The sequence below is a fragment of the Pseudopodoces humilis genome, chromosome 18, assembly GCF_049639895.1.
Source record: "Pseudopodoces humilis isolate 2021_Gansu_Grassland_sample_001 chromosome 18, ASM4963989v1, whole genome shotgun sequence".
In the NCBI taxonomy this organism is placed as follows: domain Eukaryota; kingdom Metazoa; phylum Chordata; class Aves; order Passeriformes; family Paridae; genus Pseudopodoces; species Pseudopodoces humilis.
The window spans coordinates 10,100,667-10,123,486 of NC_142217.1; the positions used below are offsets into that span (position 1 = coordinate 10,100,667).

Here is a 22,820-nt window from a genome sequence, read left to right on the forward strand (position 1 = left end):
GGAAAAGCATTTCTGCAGTTACACTCTTACTTTCACCCCTAACACTACTGAGCCCACTGTAGGCAATACTACATTGGATGAAATCAGCTTCCTTAACCCTCATAGGATGTATTTTTTAGACAAAAAGATAGAACTCATGACAAATTCATATATCCAACCAAAATGCACTTAAAGAAGTCATCCACTGCAAAGACATGTCCAATTTCTTCCAGGTGGAAAGGTCCCATGTTAGGGCCCAGAATTACAGACTGCAGCCCAGAAAACTGAAGCAAAGAAGTAGGTAAGGAGTAAGAGACCAGTCTTTTTAATTCTCTCCCAAAAAAATCTAGATGCTCTAAGAAAATGTCACCAGTGAGAATCATAAGTTCTTAAGTGAGGGAAAAAAGTAAGTTATGTGACCAAGTATTTCAATCACAGAAGAAATCAGAATATAAATAACCATGCTCCACACACCATTAAGAACTGAACAGCCTCTAGCACTGGCCCTAGAGGCTGTGCTGCTAGCTGTTCAAGCAAAAGGAAAGCTTCTTTCACAATAAATGCTGAAGTGACCTTCACATCCACCCAATTTCTCTAGTCCAAACTGCATGAGCCTAGGATCATCACCTGTCAATATATTCCCAAGCACGTGGCACTCTTTTTTCTACTGGAAAGTTTGTAAGTATAGTCCCATGTTACGTTAAACTTTCAAAAACACTAATAAAAGCCTCAAATCCACGTATTTTTTAAAAAAATCAAGAAACATCAAATTTATTTAGGATTTCTACATGACAATTATGATGCTGAAAACAGCAACACTGAGCAGTAGAGCAAATACACTGGCATGAGACATATCAGAAATAATTAAAACCTGAAATACACTCTCTACATCTAACTAAGGAAGTGAGCAAACTTTGAATTTTACTAAAAAGTGCCAGGTATAAACACACCTAAAGCCTTGCAACATATTTTTGGCTGGGGTGAAAACTTACATAGATCAACTACTCTTCCGAGGTTAAAAAAAAAATAATACAACAAAATAAACCTATGTAGTATTTTGTTAACCCTCAAAAAACTACGAGTACTCCTGCAGCCTCAGTTCTTTCCTGGCTGTGTTCCAGCTGAAAAACAGGCTGAAAATACAAGACCCGAGCCCACCCCCGCTCCCCCGCCCGCCCCGCGGCCGCAGGGAGGGACGCGCTGCCCGCAGCCACACACCGGCCACCGGCCGCACACGTTACAGGCCGCGGCAGCGGGGGCTCCGGGGGGAGCACGGGGCGCTCCCACCCCGCCGGGCGCTGGCAGACCCGGCCCCGTCCCGCCTCCGGCAGACGCGGCCCCGTCCCGCCGCCTGGGCCCGCCCGCCCTCCCGCGCTAGGCCCGGCCGCCAGGAAGTGGCTCCGCCGCCGCCCCGCTCCCCCAGGCCCGGCGGTGGGGCCCGGCCGAGCCGCCCGCCCCGCTCTCACAGCCGCGACCCGCGCCCCCGGCCCCAGCCTTGCCCACCTGGGTTGCCAGTCATTCCAGCCCCGCGGGTGGTAGTGCTGCCTGCTGCCGGTGCCGCTCAGCCGAGACCCCGGGGCTCTGCGGCTCATTACCTTGCCCGAGACGGCATGGCCGGCCGGGCAGCGGCGCGGGACAGGGCGGAGGAGCAGCAGGAGCAGGAGGACGCGGGGGAAGAGGCGCGGGCGGCGGCTCCTCACTCGCGCTCCGCAGGCGGTGCTGCTGTCTCACAGCGTAGGGAGGGGACGCGGCCGCCGCGGCTGCTCCGGCTGCTGCCCGGGCGCGCAGCACGCCGGGATGGCGGACATGAGCCGCCCGCCCCTCCGCGGGGCACGCCGGGAGGGCGGGCACGGGGCGCGGGGGCGGCAGCCCCGCCTCCGGCAGCCGCGGGACGGGGTCCCCGCCCGGGGGGTCCCCGCTGCCCCCCGCCCGCGCCTCCCCCGGCAGCGGCCGGCCGGCGGCGGCTCCGCCCCGGGCGGTGAGGGGGGTGTCAGCTCCCGGCCCTGTGGGGAGCCGGTGACAGCACCTCAGCTGCCAGGGGAGCCCGTGCGGGAGGGCAGCCAGGGCATCCCAACGCCACCAGCGTGAAGGGATCGCGGAATCCCTGGGGTTGGAAAAGACCTCTGAGATCATCGAGTCCAGCCTCTCTGCGAACATCACATCAACTGCTACACATCAACTGTACCATGACACCCAGTGCCACGTCCAGTCTTTCCTTAAACAGCTCCGGGGACGGTGACTCCACCACCTCCCTGAGCAGCCCGTTTCAGTGTCTAATCCTCCTTGTGAGCTTCTTCCTAATATCCAACCTAAACCTTCCCTGGGCACAGCTTAAGACGATGTCCTCCCATCCTCAGGATACGGGTGTCCCGGGCCCCGAGGGCACCCTGGCGCTCTGAGGAGCCCCGGGGTGCCCGGGACATGGAGGGAAGCGACAGCTGCCAGTCCCCAGCTGTGAGGGGACCCGGGGGATCCCAGAGCCCGAGTCCTGAGGGGAGCCAGGGGATCCCAGAGCCCAAGTCCTGAGGGAGCCTCGACCCCTTCAGCGGGGCCGAAGTTTCTAAGGCGTGAAGGGAGCCTGGAGCCCCGGGAGCAGCCGGGGCTGACAGGACCTGAGCGGGGCTGGAGGGCAGACTCTGCCCTGCTGCCATCTCCCCCTCCCCTATGCACGGGTCTGTCTGTGCTGCCCCATGCCTCCCCATGCTGGGGTCCCTCCGAATGGAGCAGATCCCCATCCCCACGCTTCTCCCCATTAGGACACAACGCCCATGCAGGAGTGACAGGGAGTCTGAAGTTCAGCAGCCATCAGCAGAAAGATGACCAGGCCCACATTAAACACTAACTGAACCCCTAAGATTTCCCCATCTTCCTCACAGGAAGATTCTAAAATGCATTTCAAAAGCAAAATAGTGTCTTTCTAAGCCCAGATACGTTTCCGTGTATCTCCATGGTTATCCATGCTATTCTACAAAGCTATCTTCACACTTGCTGGAAGGGCTGGCAAAGCCTGTCTGTTACCAGGAAGGCAGACAATTCTGAGGAGAGAAAAAAGGTCGTCTCCATTTGGTAGATATTCTAAGGACATTTCCCCAAAAAGAAGTGTGTACATGGTCTCTGGCATATTTTTATTTCTCCTGCAAGGCCTGGAAACTTACATTAGCTGGTTTGTTAAGTCCAATTACTGATAGCAGAATATTTCTTAGTTATGAAAAATCATAATAGTTTGGTCAAATATACAGCAAAGAGACATGAGTAGATCAAAATCTTTTTATAATTGCAATATCCTAGGCCTGCAAGACCTGAGGAGGCTTCTGAAATTCTCCTGTGCCTATTTCCATATTAGAAATCCTCCTGATATGCCACGGTTCTGTTGGAGTCTTTACTCAGACAGATGGCATCCTGCCGCCTCCTTGGACTCTGCTGGGCAGCCCTCATCCTGCTGATACAGTCCTTGCCTTGCAGCCAGTTAGCAATGCCTGCAAGACATAGAGATTTCAAAATCAATTTCAGGGCAAAAAGAAAAAAAATTGTATCACAAGGTTTCATTACAATAAAATGCCACTTTCATGCAACAATTCCTGCCCATCAGAGTTTCAACTGATGTGCATTTGTGTATCTTAAGTGAATTAGTTTTGAAAAACCAATCAATTCATTGAGCCATGACAGATTTTTTCCTCGTCCTTTGTAATTGAGATGGACATCCAGAATTACACAATATGCCACAAAATTATTTTCTGTAAGTATAGAAACAATACCTGCTGCAAATTTGCTGACCCTTCCCAATTAAGTCAAGCAGATCCTCTGCCCCTGTGATGCAGCAGGTAATTGTTGTAGTTTCATTACTGAGTAGCATCCCAATGGATCCCAAACACCTTGAATTACTTGAGGGACAAGGTAATAGTAGCAATGTATTTTTAACTACACTTCAAATTAATTTAGCAAGGGGACGCAAGAAAGCAACCTGGATACTATGGCCAACAATTGTGTCCATCCACCAAGAGTTTAGGAACCACTGACAGAGCATTCAGTAGAGTAAATTTGGTATCAGAAATCCTGTATTCTAGTGGTGAATTTGCTGCAGTCTGTGTGGTCTAATGCAGATCCCTCTTCAGAGTGCAGTTGTCTCCATTTGTAAAACGGATCAGTGATGTTCATCTTTCTATACTGCTTTTGTGCACAGCCTTAACACTGTAAAATATTATATAGCTGCCAAAATAAAAGGGATTCTAGATTTGTTTCTACAAAGATAATTATATTGTGAAATTTGAATGGTATTAAAGATATTAGTTTAAAAACTCATCAAGATTTGTGAGATAGAGTAATGATTATTCCTATAGCATTTTCTTAGTAACCAATTTCAATCAGTCAAAGATGGATAAGGCCATTCAGATATCACACTAGGAATTAAGAAACCCAAGGAAGCTCAGGCCAGGATTTTCAAAACTGCCTTCTAAATTTCAGTCCTCAGGTACTGAACTTGGATACTGAGTAGCCAGCACAGACATCAGTAGGAGCTGTACATTCTGAAGCCTTGCTAAAAAATAAAGTGTTTAAATTTGGACCCTCTCAAAATAGAAATATATGTACTTAAAAGACCTGCCTTAAATTTCAGAAAGAGTTGATGACACTTGTGGAGATACGTGCCCTGTCTCACTCCTGGCTGTGTGTGCTCAGTCCACTGCACCAAACTGCCCACATCCATCCTAATGCACAACTCTGGAGTGACAGACACCGTGAACCACACTTTTCCTGCTTTATAATTCATGCTAATGATTTCTCGATTTAATATATCAAAGAAAGCTGCATTAATCTGAGTGTTATTTTTAGTTGGAATGAAGTGCAGATTGTATATATTTAATGTGCTGAAATAGGGTGGTAAGCACCATATTGCGTCTTTTACCCCTCGCTAATTTATTTCCTTACTAAGCAGTATGTCTGGAGAAACCAGCATGTGCTGAGGATTGCAAGTCACTCCTGACCCTTGGCTCCCTCTGATCCATAATAAAGCTACAGATTGAGAGAAAAATAATCACCAACAATGAGAGGGAAAGAGATGATATTTCCTCTTGTGGAAATAGGACAGAAGCCAAGGAGCAAAACAGTATTTAAGTACAGCAGAGAAGTACCAGTCACCAAGATCCTGGAGTCTGTGTATTTCAGATGGATGCCTCTTAAAAATTAGAAAGTATTCTTAGAGGAGTTACTCCCTATAGCTGCTAATTCTACTGTTGTGATGGCAGAATGCAATTTCTACCAATAACCAACCGAATTTTCAGTTGAATGGCCCCACAGACTAATTTCTGGGCACAGCAGCCTCAGAGCACATGTGATGTGTGGCCAATCTGTGCAGGCACTGAGAGCACAGTCCAGAACACATTGTTCCCGTGGCTCAGGCACAGCCCCCATGCGTGCACAGGAGCTCCCCCAGGACTCCCACAGTGTTCTTCATTAAAAATGTGGGCAGCATCTACCGAGGTCTCTGCCCAGCAGGGACACTGTCCATCAGCAGCAAATGCTGCAGCCTCCATTGAGGCCTACCTCGTCTCATCCCAAACAGGAATCTTTCCTTATCCTATGAGGTGTATTGATACAGAAATCCAATGTACAAATAATTCTAATAACAATAATAATATTGAACCATTAGTTCACCACCAGTTTTGTGTTGAAAATCATTTTAGTGTAAAAAAGTTAATATTTTGTTTTGGAATTCCAATTTGAATATCAACAAAAATAATTTTTTACCTTCTTTTATTTGTATAAAAGACTAAGGAAACATTGTTTTATTTTTTCTGAGTATTTATAAAGCCACTTTGAATTTAAGTGGGATAGCACATGCAACCATCTGCTCCATTTCCTCAAGGTCTTTTAGAGGATATCTTTTCCTGAACAGTATTCCTCTACAACAGTGCAACAAATATAAGACATTAAATTTCTTAGAACTTGCTCTCCTGAATTTCCTTATGATTATTACACCTTTAAGGCATTTTACATCTCCTAGGTGAGATGTACATCTCCTAGCATTATGTACAGTATGTGAGTAAATATCTGAGTTCCTGTCACAGACATCATCCCATCACAGATTAATTACATCTTGGGCTATATTAGTCCTTGTTTGTGTGTATAAGCTGTTTCTTCATATTCTGTTTAGTAACAGTATGTTTTTCTGTTTGTTAAGTGTATATATCCTTAAATGTCCTAGATATTATTTACATATTACCAGCAACAGTCATACGTAATGTACAAACTGAGCACTTCCATTTAAGTGAGAGGTTTCTAAACGAGTACTTGTTGCAGGAATTTCTACCTGACAAATACATAACCTAAACCAGTTTCAGGTCTTTAATTATTTAGGTCCTGAAAGTCCAAGGAAAAATAGTAGAATTGTAATTTTTTTTTCTTCTTCTTTTTTTGTTGATACAAGCAGTCAGATTATATCTGTTAAATTTCAGCCAGGGTAAAAATGGTGAGAAAACCCAAAGCAGTAGTGTCCATACTGATTTCAGGATAGTGGGAGCTGCAGCAATCCTCTTCTGAATTTTGGAATCCACACAGAGCTCCTTAGAGAAAAGTCATAGTCTGCCTGCAGTGTGTTACATAGTTAAATTGACAGCATTATAACAACTCAGTTACAAAAATTTTTCAAAGTCTCTGCAAATCAAACTTCGTGGAACAGCTGAATGTCTGATGTGTAGACAGTGCTGGCTGAGAATCAAGTGTGCTTTTACTCACACCAACTGCAAGGTGCTCCGCAGGCAGCAGCTCCCTCTCCTCTGCTCAGTGAGACAGTGCTGTCCTGCCCGAGACGTTCTGTTACCTGCAGCCCCAGCCTGGCTGCAGATCAGCTCATGGTGCTGCAAGAGCTGGCTGTTCAGGCAGCTCTGGGGAGATTTGTGCTGCTTGCATTATCCCTGAGAGCGGGGCAGAAGCCTGAGGAGCATTACATCCTGCAAGAGGGAAAAGCTGAATCGGGGCTCACCAGCAATTGCACATTATGAAATGCTGCACAGTGGTGGAGCAGAGCTGGCGTGCGCCGTACTGCACTGCAGAGAAAGGCAGAGTTGCAGCAAGAAGCAGTTATCTCTCACTGTGGATGCCAATAGTACAAGACTATTATACTGTGAAGCTCTTTTCAAAAATTAATGGTGTACTTAATGCTTCACCTTTCCGGTGAATCTGAGAATTTCCACCTGTTAAAATAACTCCTTTCGCACATAAATTTTCATGCTCTGCAGACCCAAGTCTATGTCATGTTTGTTGAAAGGGTAATTTGAAAGAGGCTGCCAGAAAAGTATCAAGCCTTTAGGCATAATAAACCCAGGGAAATTTGTTTGAATGGTGTAATGAATCCAACTTGTTAATTTAGCTCAGTTTGGTTCTTATGCTGATAGTGGAGTGCTATGAAAATGAAAAGAAAAATTGGTCTAAAAGGTGCAGTACAAATAGAAGTGAAACATACAGTAAACTCCCCCAAGGTATTTATCCTTTAATCTTCTCTACTTTTAATTGCTTTTTCTAGGCTTATTTTGCTACCTGTTTTTTTAATGTGTTCCAGATCTCAACATTACCAAGTCCTTATCTCTCCATCTTTCCTTGAAGCCTCTGGAAAAGACTTTGATGAGATCAGAGATGTCACTTGAGTCATACTTCGTGAGACAGCTCGATAGCCAGCCTTTATGAGAAAAAACACAGTATCAGAGCATGAAAAAGAGGAGCCATGAGTCCAGAAAGAGAGATTTAAGCAGCAGGTCCTTATCTCTCAGAGTTCAGTGCTCTGACCCAATGTTCTGTAGGTCTAATTTTACGTGTGGTATACAACCAGATTATCTGTCAGTTTTGCACACATTTCTCAAGCACCACTCAGGTTTTCTCACAGCCCTTCTGAAGGGCATTTTTATGGAAACTCACGAGTTGAGGTGTCCAGCCACAAAGCTGGCAATGGGACCAAAAGTAATTCCTAGAGGACCCATGACTCATCTGCTGGCCAAGGGACCATGTAAGCTCTGCTTTCATAGGAAACCAGCTAAAAAGACAAAATCTTTCACATCTCTGGATGCTTGCATGATATCATGCTAGCAGGGTGGGAAAACACTCAGCAGAAAACAAATCAAGTTAGACTTGTGGCATGTGGATAAAATTGGGGTAAACACAGGGAGCAACAGCAGTTTCTCTGGTTCTTCTGCAAGCAGGGTGCTGCAGAGGATGGGCATCCCTGTGACAGCGGTCACTGGCACTATCTAGAGCAAGCCCCAGAGGGTTCAAAGTCTCCACAAGGGGAATTGAGGCCCCAGGCACTGCTTGGTTGAAATCTCACCTGCATAGTTGTTATTGCATGTTATTTTTGTGAGAAAGGCTGGGTTGGTGTCTGAATAATGACACAATTCCATCTGAATCAAAGAAGGATAAATTGCCTTTTACTGCCAGATACATGCAGTGCAAGGACTCCTTTGAGCCTATGAAAAGCTTAGTGTGGGAGAGCTGTCTAGCATTATGTAAAAGAGAATCTGATTTCTCAAATAACATACACGCATTGTAACCACCAAATCATCTTCCCGTAGTGCCCTGTATAAATCACTACAATTTGCAGCTTCTCTAACAACAGCCTTACAAACCACAGCTTCCTTCAAAAGCAGCTTTGACTCATCTCCAGGCCAGGATGAAAAAATAGCATATGGCTTTGTCCATGAAAAGCCCAAGTTATTCCCAGTCAACCTGATTTCTGACTTTTTCTCCAATTTTCAAGTTTTGCTATTTTCAGCTTTCATGAAGTTCTTTTAATTAAATTTTTGTATGTTTACAGAGAAAACTCCAAGGATTTACTCAGAAATAAGCAAAAGAAAGACAGCAGATCTCATCAAGCTCTATTGGCATGTTCTTTGAAATTTTTATTTTGTCATACTCCTTAGTCCCCAGTATTTGTGATTTCTCACATAAAAACATGTTATTCTATAAACTGCTGTATATGTTAAAGTTTTCAAGTTAGAAATTTCATTTTTTCTTAAGTTTAGAACAGTCAGACCTTGATCAGGTTGGCATCTTGAAGCATAACATAATATTGTCTAATAATTCTGCGGTAGAAGAAAGCTTCATTATCTGAAGCAGAATGAGGCCTTAAACAGAGCACATCTCTCTCCTTCTATTTCTCATAGTTTTCTTATACCACATTTATGCTACATCTTTTCCCAGTTCCCTGTAGCACCACCATCCTCCTTACCCACAGCTTGTGCAGCCAGTGCACACAGAGAATTACAGCCCTGTTAACAAACATGATCAGCCTTTCATTCAGCTAGAAAAGTTACATAAACTTACTGTTTTCTTTCACATAAGTTCCTTTAAATTCTTCTTTGAGATATTAATTAGGTTGTTTTCAACATATGGTTTGCAATTATTTGGTTCTTTCAGTTCCTTGAACTTGTTGTTCCACCTTGCAATAATCACTAATGCACAAAGATAGTGCTTCATCATGGTGCTTTTCCTTGTTATTTCTGTTCACTGAATATAAAAACAGTTGATGTTTTGTTCTCTCAGCTCATTCATTCAAATGTTTTTGTAAAACACTGACAGTAGAAGCTGCCCTGCATTTATTCCATGTCTGATGTACCATTAGTTAAACACCTACTCTCCAGATAAATGGAATTTAGCTCCAAGCATGCAGACCCAGTCCACAAACCCTATAATGACATGTTTGCAAATCCATAAATCCTGGCTGTAAGCTTTCACCAACACACAGCTGAGGAACAAGCCAAGCCTTTAAACACCCAGAAGAAAACTCATGATAAGACAAAAAAGTTCCTCTGAGAAATGTAGCCATATGAACCAGAGCTGCACATGGAAATGCTGTTTGGGCATAGCTACTCCTATGAAATGCAATCCCATGTGTGATGCGTACATACATACATTTCTGTGTGTACTAACTGCATCCACATAATCAATTTCCAATCTGGGATCCAAGTTGAAAACAACAAATCTAAGTTCGAGTGAAATACAGCCTTTACCTTTTGAACTTCACAAGATTAAAAATAGCAGTGAAGCAAGTTACAGAGCAGCCCATCACTGCTGAGACTCACTGAAATGAACTGCTCAGGGTAGATTTCTAGTGCATTTCCCTCCTCTTTTCCTTCTCCACTACCTGTGAGTGTGCTGGCTGAAGCGTGCTGGCTCTGTCATGCAGAGGGGGATTTCAGGGTGCACATCCTACACCAGCTCAGATCTGGGTTGTGCTGAGCCAGCCACAGTGTGGCACATGGAAACAGCCCAAAACACATCAGGGAGATGCACATCAGCATTTTAAAGCAATTTCATGTGCAGCCAGCTGATGTTATAAATCAGTGAACAGAGAGTGATTTGCATAAGTGACAGGATATGTGTGAGTCCTTTGGGTTTCCCAAACCCTACTTCATTTGAAATCATGTGCCTTAGTAAAATATGTAAATTTGTACATTTTTGTTAAATGACTGGATTGATTCATTACTTCATTTTTTTAATTTATTTATATGTTCAGCTGTTCCTAATACCTGTTGAATATTTATGGCCCTGTGTAGCACTAAAGTGGAGATTTGAAGGCTGTCTGCCTACTTACAGATTTCTGGGTACAGATGGACTCTGACTTACACAGGGAAGGTAACAGAGTCACTGTACCCATCTCAGAGCCCTGCTATGGCCTTCTGCCCCAATAGCCAAATGCCAGTCTATGTGCTCCTGAGCTACTGCAGGGCATAGACTGACATATTAATGCAAACTAGAATTGAGGATTATGCTAATATGTCAGATTGTGCACTGGAGTGGAGAGACAGGGCAGGGAGCTGGGAACCGCAGCCTCAGCTGCCATCTCAGCATGAGCCATGGAGCTATAATTCCCACCTTAAGCAAGGGATTTGCTTATTTTATAGGATGCCCTATTTATTTTTGCTTGCTTACTTTGGAAGGGATCTTTCCATGGTATTAAGTCCCTGTTGGACCATTTTGCAAGGTCCCTTGTGTCTCAGAAGGAAGATACTCTGGTATGATCAAACCCACTGCTGCAGGCCCTTCAGCCAGCAGTGACTGCTTTCCTGTGCAGCAGCTTTTGTAAATCCCAATTGATAACTTCTCTTGTGCCTTGGTTTTCTCAGTAAAGGCTACACTTCTGCACTGGCCAAAGTGGTTTGAGTGCACACACTCAGGCTCTTCCAGGCTGCTGGTGCCACTTTTACTGCTGGGCTGCTGCTGTCTCCAGTTCAGCTGTCCTACATCTCCCTGGGAGCCAAAGTGCCACTGCTTGACTGACACCAGCTCAGGTGCTGCCCTGAGGGGGTGCAGCCCATCTGCAGCATCAGGAGGCTGACAGCCTTGGAGCTGATCAAACCCAGCCACAGATCCTCTCACTGCTTCCCTGCACCCTGCTAGCCCTGCTGCACTGCTCCCTCTCTCCTGCCCTGCAACAGAGCCCAGCAGAGTGGTTCTGTTCCCTCTCCTTTGCACTGTTAGAGTTAGGCATTTTTCTTGGTTCCACCTGTGTTCAGAACTCAGCAGAATGCCAGCTGGAGACCTGGAGAATGAGAGGGGCTTGGACTTGAAGAGCTATGCCAAGTAGCCAGGACAAACATTTGGCTACCTCTCACATGTGAGGCTTGTCTCAGCATCCAAAGTGTCCCCACTGAAGACACCTTTATGAAGCCCTGCCCTCAGAGCCCTGCTGTGTCAGCTCATGAGTCAGTCCCTGGCATAGCCAGGCTGGACATGCAGGTGAACAGCCAAAAATTAAACAGCACTCCTTGTTCTGAGGAATGAGTTATGAAATACACATTCCTCGTGGGGCACTGGGGAGTTGCTAAATGAGTTTGTGATAGTCTCCATAGCAATGGAAAAGCATACTAAGAGGAGAAACTACAGAGAAGATGTATGCCAGAGATATGTCTCCTTGACAACAACCCAGGCATGGGACTGAGAGAGCTGCCTGGAGGAGCTAAAGCTGGATCCTCATGTCCTTCTCTCTGAAGTGACTCAGGACATCAGAAGGAACTGCTCTTAATAAAAGCAACAAACACCAAGATAAGAATAAATTAAACCACTAACACTGATTTATGTGAGTTAGAAATGTAAGTCTGGGTATAGCAGTTCCTTTACATACCTATATGAATCATGTATGAATTTTATGTATTCATATGCTGTGAAGTCAAGTATTAAAAAATTATCAGTCCTCCTCTAGGCCATGCAGCTATCTCCAGTTCTCCTGTTTCTTTGCCTTTCAAGATACTCTTTAATAACATGATCAAGGAGATTTTTCTTGTAGGACCCATGCCTTGTTCAGCACAGCGGGCAGATGATGCTCACTGAATTGTTGAGTCAATATTTTGTCTTTCCCTTGTTCTTCAATAGCTTGCCTCAGGCCTTCTTTATTTCATGCAGTGCAAACATACTCACAAAGAATAAATTCCCTCATGAAAATTTCTGCAGCAGTTATTATAGTGACAAAGTTAAATGCTACCAAACTGGAATAATGCTAAAAATACCAGCAAAAAAACCCAAACCCAAAAAACCTGCAACTACAAAGGCAAAAAAACAAGAGACAGCAAGCCAAAGCTTCTCCAGCTGTGCCACTCACCAGCTTGCCTGAAGTCAACAAATCCAGCTGTTACTTTTACTCTCATGTCTCTTTCTATTTGCCCAGATTTTGATCCATTACTCCTGCCAGGGACTACTGGAAGACTCCTCTCACATCTTGCTCAGCCCCTTCAGGGAGAGCCTGAGATGGCTGTGTGCTCTGTAGAAGAACTACAATACTTGGAGGGATCTAAAAAATATTCTTAATAAGTAATACCCAGACAAGCAGGTCATCATTCAGTTTAGTGCTGGGTTCTCCCCATGAACTTCAGCACTCAGAACAGATATTGCTGCACAGACTTGGGAATGTAATTTTAAAACAAGGTGTAGATTGTTTTCTTTTTCAATCAGGTGCTGAATATTAAGCAAAGTCCATACCATGGTTAATTAACTGAACGATGAAGGCAAAGCATGATATTGTCAGGTAGAGTATTGCAATGCAGGAAGTTCTGTCACTTTAAATTTAATTAAAATCATAGCTGAGTTGGTAGAGGTATTGTTGAAATTAAATGTTATTGTTTCCTCATCATGCTTATAATTAAATGAAGTAATTGCTCTTTGATTGTTTAGGTGATTTAAAATTAATTCCATTGTTATCCTACTGCATTTATTAGCTGACAGATGCAAATCTCCCAGGACCATTGAATAGCTCTGGCCATGTTCCTCCTCCCTCCCTCCTTGCTGACTCTTCCCTGCCTTGGGGTTTGCAATACTCCCTGGAAACCAGGAAAAGCCCATGAATTCTCCTGCAGCAATGTCAGCAGAGAGGACTTTGCAGTTTGCTGCCAGCAGTCAGCTTTTAAAAAAGTAAAGAAAGGAAAAGAAGGAAAAGGGAAACTCCAGTGAGTACCTGGAGCTCGGCAGGTTCTAGTCCTGAAGTGACAGGTTCCCCAGACAGGAGGCTTGCTGAGGAGCCCTCCCTTCCTTTAGGTCAGCTGCTGCTCAATCCTGGCACATCCTTCTGGACCACAGTTTGCCCCTGTGAGAGGGAACAGACCACCAAGGCACAAGGATGAATTTGAGAGCTGAATTTTGAGAGATGAATTTTCATCCTACACATGTAATTGCTGGGACAAAATAAAGTATAACCACATTGACTTTAGGCTCACCCAGCACATTTTCTGCTAGCAGCGTTATTACTCCCTGTGATCTTTCTGAGCATATTTTTAATTTTCTACATAAAATAGCAGATTTTTATTCTACTTAGCCCAAAGCTGCACACACTGCCCTACTCTCTGAGGAGGTTTTTCTTCCAGAGACCATGATGTCATCAGTGACTTGGACCTGGCTACTCTGGATACTGTGTGCCAAATGAAAAAGAACAATGGCAAAATATGTCCAAGGCTGCCAACAAGACAGACCATGGCATGAGGTGCCTGCCTGGGAAGCCAATTAAATCCACAGAACTTGATGAGAGCTCAGAACACTTGGTGTTCTCACACTTGGTGTGAGGGCACAGCCCCGCACATGGGTCAGGCCCAGAAAACACAACACATCTGAAAAAACAGGGGAGATTTCCTTAATGCCTTTTATCTTTGAGGGCAAAGCTGACAGTCTTCAGATGTTCAGACGTAGATCTTGCTCACACTGTGTGAGCAATACCACAAAGATACACCACTTGTGTCTTGTGGCAAGAAATGGCTCTGTGTCAGCTTTGGTCCAGCCTTGCAGCTCACCATCCTGGGGTATCTGTTGTTGTTGCTGCAACACAGACAGTTCTGGAGCAAGGAATAACAGCTCAAAATACAGCTCAGCAATTTCTCAAGGCAAGCACACAGACTGTGCCTCTACCATCCCAGGCTCTGGGAGTGGCTCAGGCCCCTTAGAGGTCAGATATTCTCCTTGAAGTTAGGGGATTCCATACATAAAGGTGAATATGGCCCAGGTTGACACAGTGGCAGAGGCTCTATGTCTCAGCTGTCTTCAGCTGAGCTACAGGTAAGCAGAAAGAGGGTAAACAGTAATGTGAAACTGCCTTTTGTCCTGCCTTTGCTTCTCAGAGATCTGGGTGTTTTTCTTTAATAGAAACAGATTTGGAAGAGATTTGTTAATATTTTATGTTAATATATATAATGTTATATATATTAATATATAATGTTAATATATTAACACCAAACTCAGCATAAAATAAAGTGTTCATGAATATCCCAGTCTCCAGCTTTGTAAGGGATCAATATTCATTCTGTACCAGATGTGGCAAGAGTAACTGCAGTATTAAGTGCTACTCAGGATATTATTAAACTATCAAATAAGAAAGGAAATTGGAATACAATTGCTATTGTAGGATTACAATAACAGCAGTGCATGGAAAGACTTTCACTTACAGTTAAGGACTGTGGTAAAAGTGAGCATAAAGCTTTGCACTTAACAGGGTGAAGGAATTGCACAGGATTTTTGGTCAAAGGAAGGTGCTCCCCTATAGGGCCCCATAACAAGGAATTTGTCCCCATACCTCTAAAACCACAAAAACCTTGCTCTTCTATAGGACATCTCCACCAATTCCTGAAGGTTTATTTTGCACTCTAAACTGGAACAAAAACATAGTGCTACAACAAAACAGCGACCACACTGTCCTCAAGCTCTGCAAGTCTGGGCTGTATTTGTTTGGAACAGCAGCTGGATCCAGATTTTGCAAATTGTTTAGGTCTTTATAAAAAGCCAAGCTGTAAGTCTTGTGGCAGACTTGTCCAAAATGTATCCAAAACTGCCAAATGTGAGGATGTGCCCTGTCACAGAGGGAGCACAAACTTGAATGGGTTCTGGTGAGACACTGAGAAATGTGAAATGAAAAACTGAGTTGGAAAACAAATGAGCAGAAGTGAATCAATACATTGCCTGTCACATATAGAAGTGATTTTCAACATGATGACAGCTGAAAGTAAAAAAAAGGCATGTTTTTTACGGATGCAATCAGAGTCCCTGCCTGACACAAATCCATTGCAGCAGTAGAATGACCCCAGAGCTGAACCAGGGGCTGGGGGGTTCAGGTGATAGCTTTTGACAGATGGGACTTTCCTCTTCTCCCCTAAGAAGGCCAGAGCAGCATCAAGCACACCCTGAAGACTGCTCTGCATGCTGGAGGCTCTAGCACTGGCCAGCCAGGGAACCCCACTGCTATTGAACTCCATCGGTTCAGCATTATCTGCAATGCATTTGTCACCTCTTACCCAATTCTAGCTCTAACTGTGGGACATGTCCTCCCAGCTCACAGCCCAGACTGGAGACTCAGGGTTCTCACAGGTGGATACAGTTCAACAATTCAGCTGCCTCTGTTGAGGATGGGCTTGCAGGGCAGAACTCTGGCTGTGCTGAGAAAATTCAGGTTTAATTGAGCAGAAAGAGATGTAACAAACATCTTTAGGAAAGATCAAAAGAAAATGACTGTGCTTTTTTTTGGTCTCTCTTCTAGAAACCTTCCCTGACTCACTATGCTTGTGTGGGTTTAGAAGTCACATCCTCTATTTTCACCACCTGAAACACCACCTCAGTACCTACTGTGGGGTGCCAGAGATGAGCTTCTGAGAGCTCCCTCTGATGGGAGGAGGATCAGACACTCAGATACTGTCAGAGCTCACCTGAGTACCTTTGGGCACGCTGCAAAATCACATGCCCTTACAGAACTGTTTTTGTACAGCACAATACCAACTTTCCCACCTTCTTTTACTTTAGACCTTTCCCACACTGTGGGTTTTTCATCTCCCCTTCTTTCTCCTCACACCTCTCCATTTACTCTCTTGCCCAGGTATTGTACCCTGGTTTTGTTTCCACGTGTGGTCCCTGACTCTGTAGGTCAAAGACATCAGGCAAATGGATTCCTACAAACATCTCCAGCCGCTGAAAGACACAAACTTTCCCAGCAGCCTGGAAGAGCTTGCCATGGGCCAGCAGAGTCAGCTGCTGCTTGCCACCCACAGGCACCATTACAGACCAAGATGGTGAGCTCCAGTCTGGATTTAGGTTTCTTTACATGCCAGGAAGCCCAGATGAGGCTTGCGAGCCCCCTCCCACCATGTGGAGCAGATCCCAGCGCCTCTCAGGGTGTTGGGGTCCCCTGGGTCCCCCCTCCTGGCTACAGCTTCTGCAGGAGCCAGTGTGAAGGGGCTCCCTCCTGCCATGCCCGTGCAATTCTTGCTGTCAGCAGCAGATGGCCAAATATTACCACACATACATAACATTTACATCCAAAAGGGCACGTAACGGGGTAGAAATCGCCTTTCCTTGCCAGCATTTATTTATAAAATGGCATATGTATACTTGGCATTTACCTTTCTATATGCAACATTACTAAATGTGTGACAAATGGTGACACTCATTTCCTTTCCCACTCCTGACGTGCTTGCCAAAGTAAAGAGCCTTAAGCAAACAAGTAGTAGGATAAAACCTTGTCCTAAACCGTGTAAACCTTATTTATAATTTCAAATTTATTTTACAGTATAGGAAAAGCCCCCAAGGCCCGGAGCCAGCTGCAGCAAAGCCCAGGTCAGCAGCAGCTGGCTGCAGGTGGCAGAGCGAAGGGCATCTGGAATTTGAATGCAGAAAGTGTTTCATTAAATACGTCAGAAGGCCCAGCGAGGGGTTGGGTTGGCAAAAGCACAGGTTCATGGTTTTAGCTGTTCTGGAGGAGGTCACATAAAGCTGTTCTCTCACAAGAGTGGAGGGAGGGGCTTTACCTGCACTTTGCAGGTAATTGGCATTGCACAATGTTTGAAAGTAATCGATGGGTCACAAGAGCTAATGTGACAAACAGGAGCAAAAAGGCAAGGAATTACCTTTCCAGCAGCACCTCGGGGCATGCCTGTGCAGACAGTCGGGCACAACACACTGTTGCTTCAGCCAGGACATGTGCCAGAACACTGAAAACAAGGCTGGAATTGCAGAGTTCTGGGAGCACAGACACCCCAGCACTGGATTCTCCATCACCTCTTGGGGACAATGGCAAAAACACACCTGTGTTTCACTGCTTTGGACAGCACTCTCCACTCGTCGGTGCTGCTGTCTGCCAGATCCATCTTTCCCAGGGTTGTCTGGAAAACCAACTTAGTAACTGGCTCCACATCCTTTACTGTACATCAGTTAAAGAGGACAAAGCGAGAGGGAAAAGCTCCATCACTTAAGCATGCTTTAAGGGAACAATTTTCCTGAGATGCTGTTTCCAGTAGCTCAGAAATTACCATTTAATCTTAAAGTGATTAAAGATTACTCCCGGGTGCCAACCACAACCAAAGCAAAACAGCTCTTTGTGTACTACTTGTGTAGCACTGGATTTTACTTTCCCTCACACTGTTTGAACTCTGTGCTAGCTTGCCAGCAAGCTGGGTAGTAGCACAAGCTGCTGGAAAGGTCCTTGGTGTCACCATCAACTGCAGGAAATGCATGACTGCCCCATTCTCACACCCTACTTAATTTCTGGCTGACATTTACCAATAGTGGCAGCCTATAACTCTCACTTACAGAAAGAATGTAGGACGGCTTTCTAAAAATGCATGATCTGGGGACCAAGCTGGCAAATAGGGCTGAATTGATATTTGATTTCTGCCTTTTGTGCTAAATTAATAAGACTACAGGTATGCACAGAGGGCTTTCATGCTGAATGATAGTGCTCACACCTCTTATCCCTACCCACAGCCTAGGAGGGGAGTGAAGATGCTCCAGATGGGATCCTGGGTGTAAAACACAGCAGCATAACCTACTCCAGACTAAACAGGGTGTGATATTCAGTGATCATTTACCTTAAGCAGAAGTCCAGTCTCTGGTTTGGATGCTGCTGGACTCCTCCTGGCAGCTTCTGACACACAGCAGAAATTCTCTCCTGCCATCAGTGTGCCAGCCCTGGTGCCTGACAGAGACCTTCTGTCTCACAAGCAGCATCCTCCTGAAATAGCATCTGTCCTTGCAATAACACATCCCTCCCTGATAAGCAGGCAGTGGGTTATCAAGGAGCTCCTTGACCTGCAGTCCCTCCCTCAGCTGCCCAGATCAAACAGTTCCCAACATCCCTCCCTGCACACCCTTGCTGCCTTCCTCTTCCCAGAGCCTCCTTTGCCTGTGCCCAAAGCCCTGTGGCTCTGCATCACCACTCTCCAGCTTGGACACACTCCCTCACGTGTCTGGTCACACATGATGAGGGGATGCAAGTGCAGCAACAGGAGCTGCAGCATGTCCTGGAGGGTCTTGTGCAGACAGGAATGGGATGTGCCCCAAAATGCATAGACAGCCTCAGCCTAATTTTTCAGGTTTATCAGATTATGGAACATGCTTACAGTTGTGCATCAGCTTGGGCTTCTGCCATGTTGGAAACCAGTCTCTGAAAGTCCTGTGTATTGTATTTGTACCTGCAGTAACTCATTTCAGGATTTTCTTGCTTTAAAAGGAGCCTGTCAGGGCATTGAGACTTAAAAGAAATCTTTCTTCAGCTTAATGTATTTACAGACTTATCTGTAGCTCAGCAATCTGATTTGATCAATTTCAGTAGATAGAGTTTAAGTACCAGAGTTTTGAATTTGTGAAAATTTTGTCTTCCAAGAGCCCTAATTCTAACTGAGAGCATCACTGACTTTACAACAAACATAATTCCCCTCTCAGACACCAGCGATCCTGGTAGGCAGCTTTAGACACGTGCAATTCTACATCATGTCAGAGAAAACAGATCATGTGAAAGTAAAATGGCTCACCGAAGAGTAAACAAAGCATCCTGCCAAGGTTTATTGCACCGCATTTCCTTGGCTGTGCTTTCAGGACTTCCACAGGGGCGCGTTTTGAGCCCAAGCCCCTTTTTTGATGTCTGTTCCCAAAGCCAGCAAAGCCAGCGGGAAGGGTGTGCTTGCCAGAGGGGTGAGGGCAGGGCAGGGGATGCAAGAACCCCCGGGGGGCTGTCCCTGCTGCTGGCAGGGGACACCAGTGGCGGGGGCAGAAGCCTGCCCGCAGTGTGGGAGCTGCTGGGAGCCCCAAGGAAATCTCGGCACGTGTGCATCAGCCCGGCCCTTCCATCCATCCTCATCCCGCCAGCGCCGCGCTGCTAAGCAACTAAAGCCGGCGAGGAGGCGCTTTTGAGATAAAGCTAAAAATAGCCCCCAGCAGGAGAGACAGCCGAGCAGCCGGAGCCGGCGAGGCCGAGCTGTCATTGCTGCCCTCGGTGCCGCTGCCCACAAAGGGCTTTGTCCCTGGCACACCGCTGCCCCTCGCCCAGCCTGTGCACAGAGCCCCGCTCTTCCCTGCCCGCACTGCATCCGGACCCAGCACAGCAAGGAATGGAAAGAAGCCCCTGGGCAAATGTAGTGTTAAAAGGAGCAATTTGATTAAACTGACAAAATCACGAACGCCATTGGAAATGACAGATGCCAGCTACAAACACGGTACAAACACGAGGCAGAGCACACACCTCCCTCCGTCTCTTCAGTCTGTTGTTGCCAGCAGCTGAAATCACTTTTGTACCTCATCTGTACCAAACCCAGTTTGTCTGGTTTTGGTACAACCCTCTCCTCATGCAGGGATGGCAGAGAACATAAACCAAAACACAGGAATAAGTGTCCGTATACTTTATGCAGTGGTGTTTGAAGTTCTAGGTCTGGAAGAGGGAGAAATAGCAGGAAGGAGCCCTGCATTTTACCTGTTTGCTAAAAGCACACTCATCACAAGGGGAGAGCCTTCTTTCCACTACCTCAGTCCTGCCCAAGGTGGGCCACTACACTTTTTTTTGGGAGGCACAGTGCAAAACCACTCCAGTGAACAGATCCAGCAAGAATCATCCCGTTCTGTCCACTTGTCCTCTCTTTTGGCAGCAAGGTATTTCTTGAGCACACCTTTCCTCCCTGATGGCAGCCCCTCTCCAGCCCCCTTAACCACAGCAGGGAAATTATCAGGGTGAAAAGAACCCCCCAGCTCCCTTCCCCCAGGGGCATTTTGACCCAGGTCTGCTCACTCAGAGCACCATGCTGGGCACCCCAAGTTCCAGCAGGGCTGAAGTGGGATGAAGGGAGTGTGCTCCTGTCAAGAGCTGTGGGCAAGAAGGATTGGTTAGTCACAGGCATTGAGCAACAGCTTCTTTCACCCCCTTGCAACACCAACTGCAGGAACAGGAAAGTCCAGGCAGGTGCTACCCCACATTTAAGGATTACTTTGATGCATCTGAGAGATGTGTTTAACTCCTTGAAATACTACTTTCTTTTAAAGCCATGGCCCAAGATCCTGGGGGAGTTACAGCCCAAGTTGCTTGAGTACAAATTCAGCAGTAAGAGCCCCCTGCTTCAAACCAGCAAAGGGGCACACCAGCAATGAGCAGGACCTGGTGACACCCACACAGGGACACCCCTGGGAACTGAAACAGCTTAACTCAGTGTTCTTGATAACCCAGGCAAGCACCTTTACTGCACATTCTCCCACCTCATGTGTTTTTCTAAGAAAGCAGCACAAAGTCCTAGGCACCAGCCTTGCAAACTGACCCCACATCACTTCCCTTGGAAGTTCCTGGGATGGTGTTTGTTCTTCTCCCCTTAAGTCGCTGTTATGACCCCAGGGTGCAGCTCTTGTGGCAGGTGATGTTTCCACCTGCAGCCAGCACGCATGATGTGGATCATCAGCTCCTTTGGTCACTCAAAAGAAGCCCCAGGAGAAGGCAGCAAGGTCTGATGAGCAGCTGGTGGCTCCCAGCTAGCACTGATCTGTTTGCTCTTTCCAGGACCTTCCTCCCAGCACACAAAAACACACTCAAATGGAGAAAGGGCAGAGCTAGAAAACAAATTGTGATGTTCATTGCAGAGAAAATGGCCTCTCTGCAGCTGGGCCATAAATTTCCCTGTGAGTGTAAGGGGGACGTGGGTGCACATGTCTTCCAAATACCAATGTCATTTTCAGTGGGAGTAAAACCTAATTGATCTTTAACATGCAGCACTTAATTTCAGTGCCTTTTGTACATCAACAGTACTAGTGAAACAAACACCAGATTTTACTAACATGAGTACATGTCAACATATTGGTGACTCACACACACCCAGTTTCAGGCTCTGAATTATCCAGAAGCTTTCTCCTTCAGCACTTTTTACCCAGTAGTGATAGAAATATCCCAGCTGGAAATCCTGATGCATCCCCAGCCTTTCTTGTCCTTGCCCTGAAGCTGAGGTTTCATGTTTGGAAAGAGATTTCCAGGTGGGAAATACCATATGTGTCAGCATATGTTTCCATGCAGCATTGGAAACGTCAAGGCAGCAGCTGCCACTAAACCTTTCTACAAACCCAAATGGAGAGGGTTCAGCCAAAATAGGAGGCCTGTAAACATTTTTGAGCTGGCTTGTTGTGACCCTCCCTGACCACCCCTGCCACTCAAGCACACCGAGCACTTCCTGGGAAAGTGGATCTGCCTGGGACCCTCGGATGCCCAGCCTGTGGCTGCAGACTGCCACAGCTTCACTTATATTTGCTGCTGCTATTTACAGCTAACTTTGAATGAATCACCACAAAAAAGCCAAGGGTTTGATACCTCACAGCTGTGAAGTATAAAGAAAGACCTTTAGTGGTATCTTGCACCATAAATGTATTTGTCTGTGCTGGTCTATATCTAGGTGATAAATAAAGATACTTGAAAGAGCTTCTTAATCTTTGAAAAGCAAACCAAAACCAATAATCCTTTCTAGTTTTATTATACCATCCCTCCAATTTCCTTTGCTCTGCTTCCAAAAGCATTGATGGCAGATGGGCAGTCTACAACCTCCAGTCTGCTTGGGTTTGTTGGTGGGGTTCATTGCAGGGCAAAGGCACTGGAACCACTGAGCAATTATCCCCCCTGTGCTGGCCTCAGACTTCATTAGGTCTGCAAGCCTTCTTCCTCAAGGCCAACTTCTGACAAAATCTCATATCAAACCAGAAAATCCAGACTGACCTTTAACTTAATGTATATAAATATCTCAAAGAGAGGTACCAGAGGATGGAGCCAGATTCTTCAGTGGTGCCCAGTGACAGGACAAGGAGCAATCACCATGAACTAAAACACAAGAAGTTTCACCTCAGCATGAGGAAGAATTCCTTTACATTGAGGATGGCAGAGCACCAGACCAGGCTGCCCAGGGAGGTAGTGGAGTCTCCCTCTACAGAGACCTTCAACACCCATCTGGATGAATTCCTGTGTGACCTGCTCTGGGTGACCCTGCCTTGACAGGGGGATTGGACTGGATGATCTCCAGAGATCCCTTCCAGCCCTAAGTATTCCATGATTCTACTAGATACAGCCCTACAAGCCACCCCTCATCTCCAGGGAGATCTTGCAGAGCTCT

At 45.8% G+C, this 22,820-nt stretch overlaps 1 protein-coding gene across 3 annotated transcripts in view; it reads right to left on the bottom strand.

Annotated features, from left to right (window-relative positions):
• Positions 1-1,757, bottom strand: part of SMG1 (SMG1 nonsense mediated mRNA decay associated PI3K related kinase) — a 59,195-nt gene extending 57,438 nt beyond the window's left edge. For all 3 annotated transcript variants that reach the window (XM_014252579.2, XM_005522922.3, XM_014252578.2), the window contains exon 1: positions 1,483-1,757. In XM_014252579.2, the coding sequence (XP_014108054.1) occupies positions 1,483-1,498 (16 nt within the window). In that variant the 5' untranslated portion in view covers positions 1,499-1,757. The remainder of the gene's footprint in view (positions 1-1,482) is intronic.
• Positions 1,758-22,820: the final 21,063 nt, after the last annotated feature.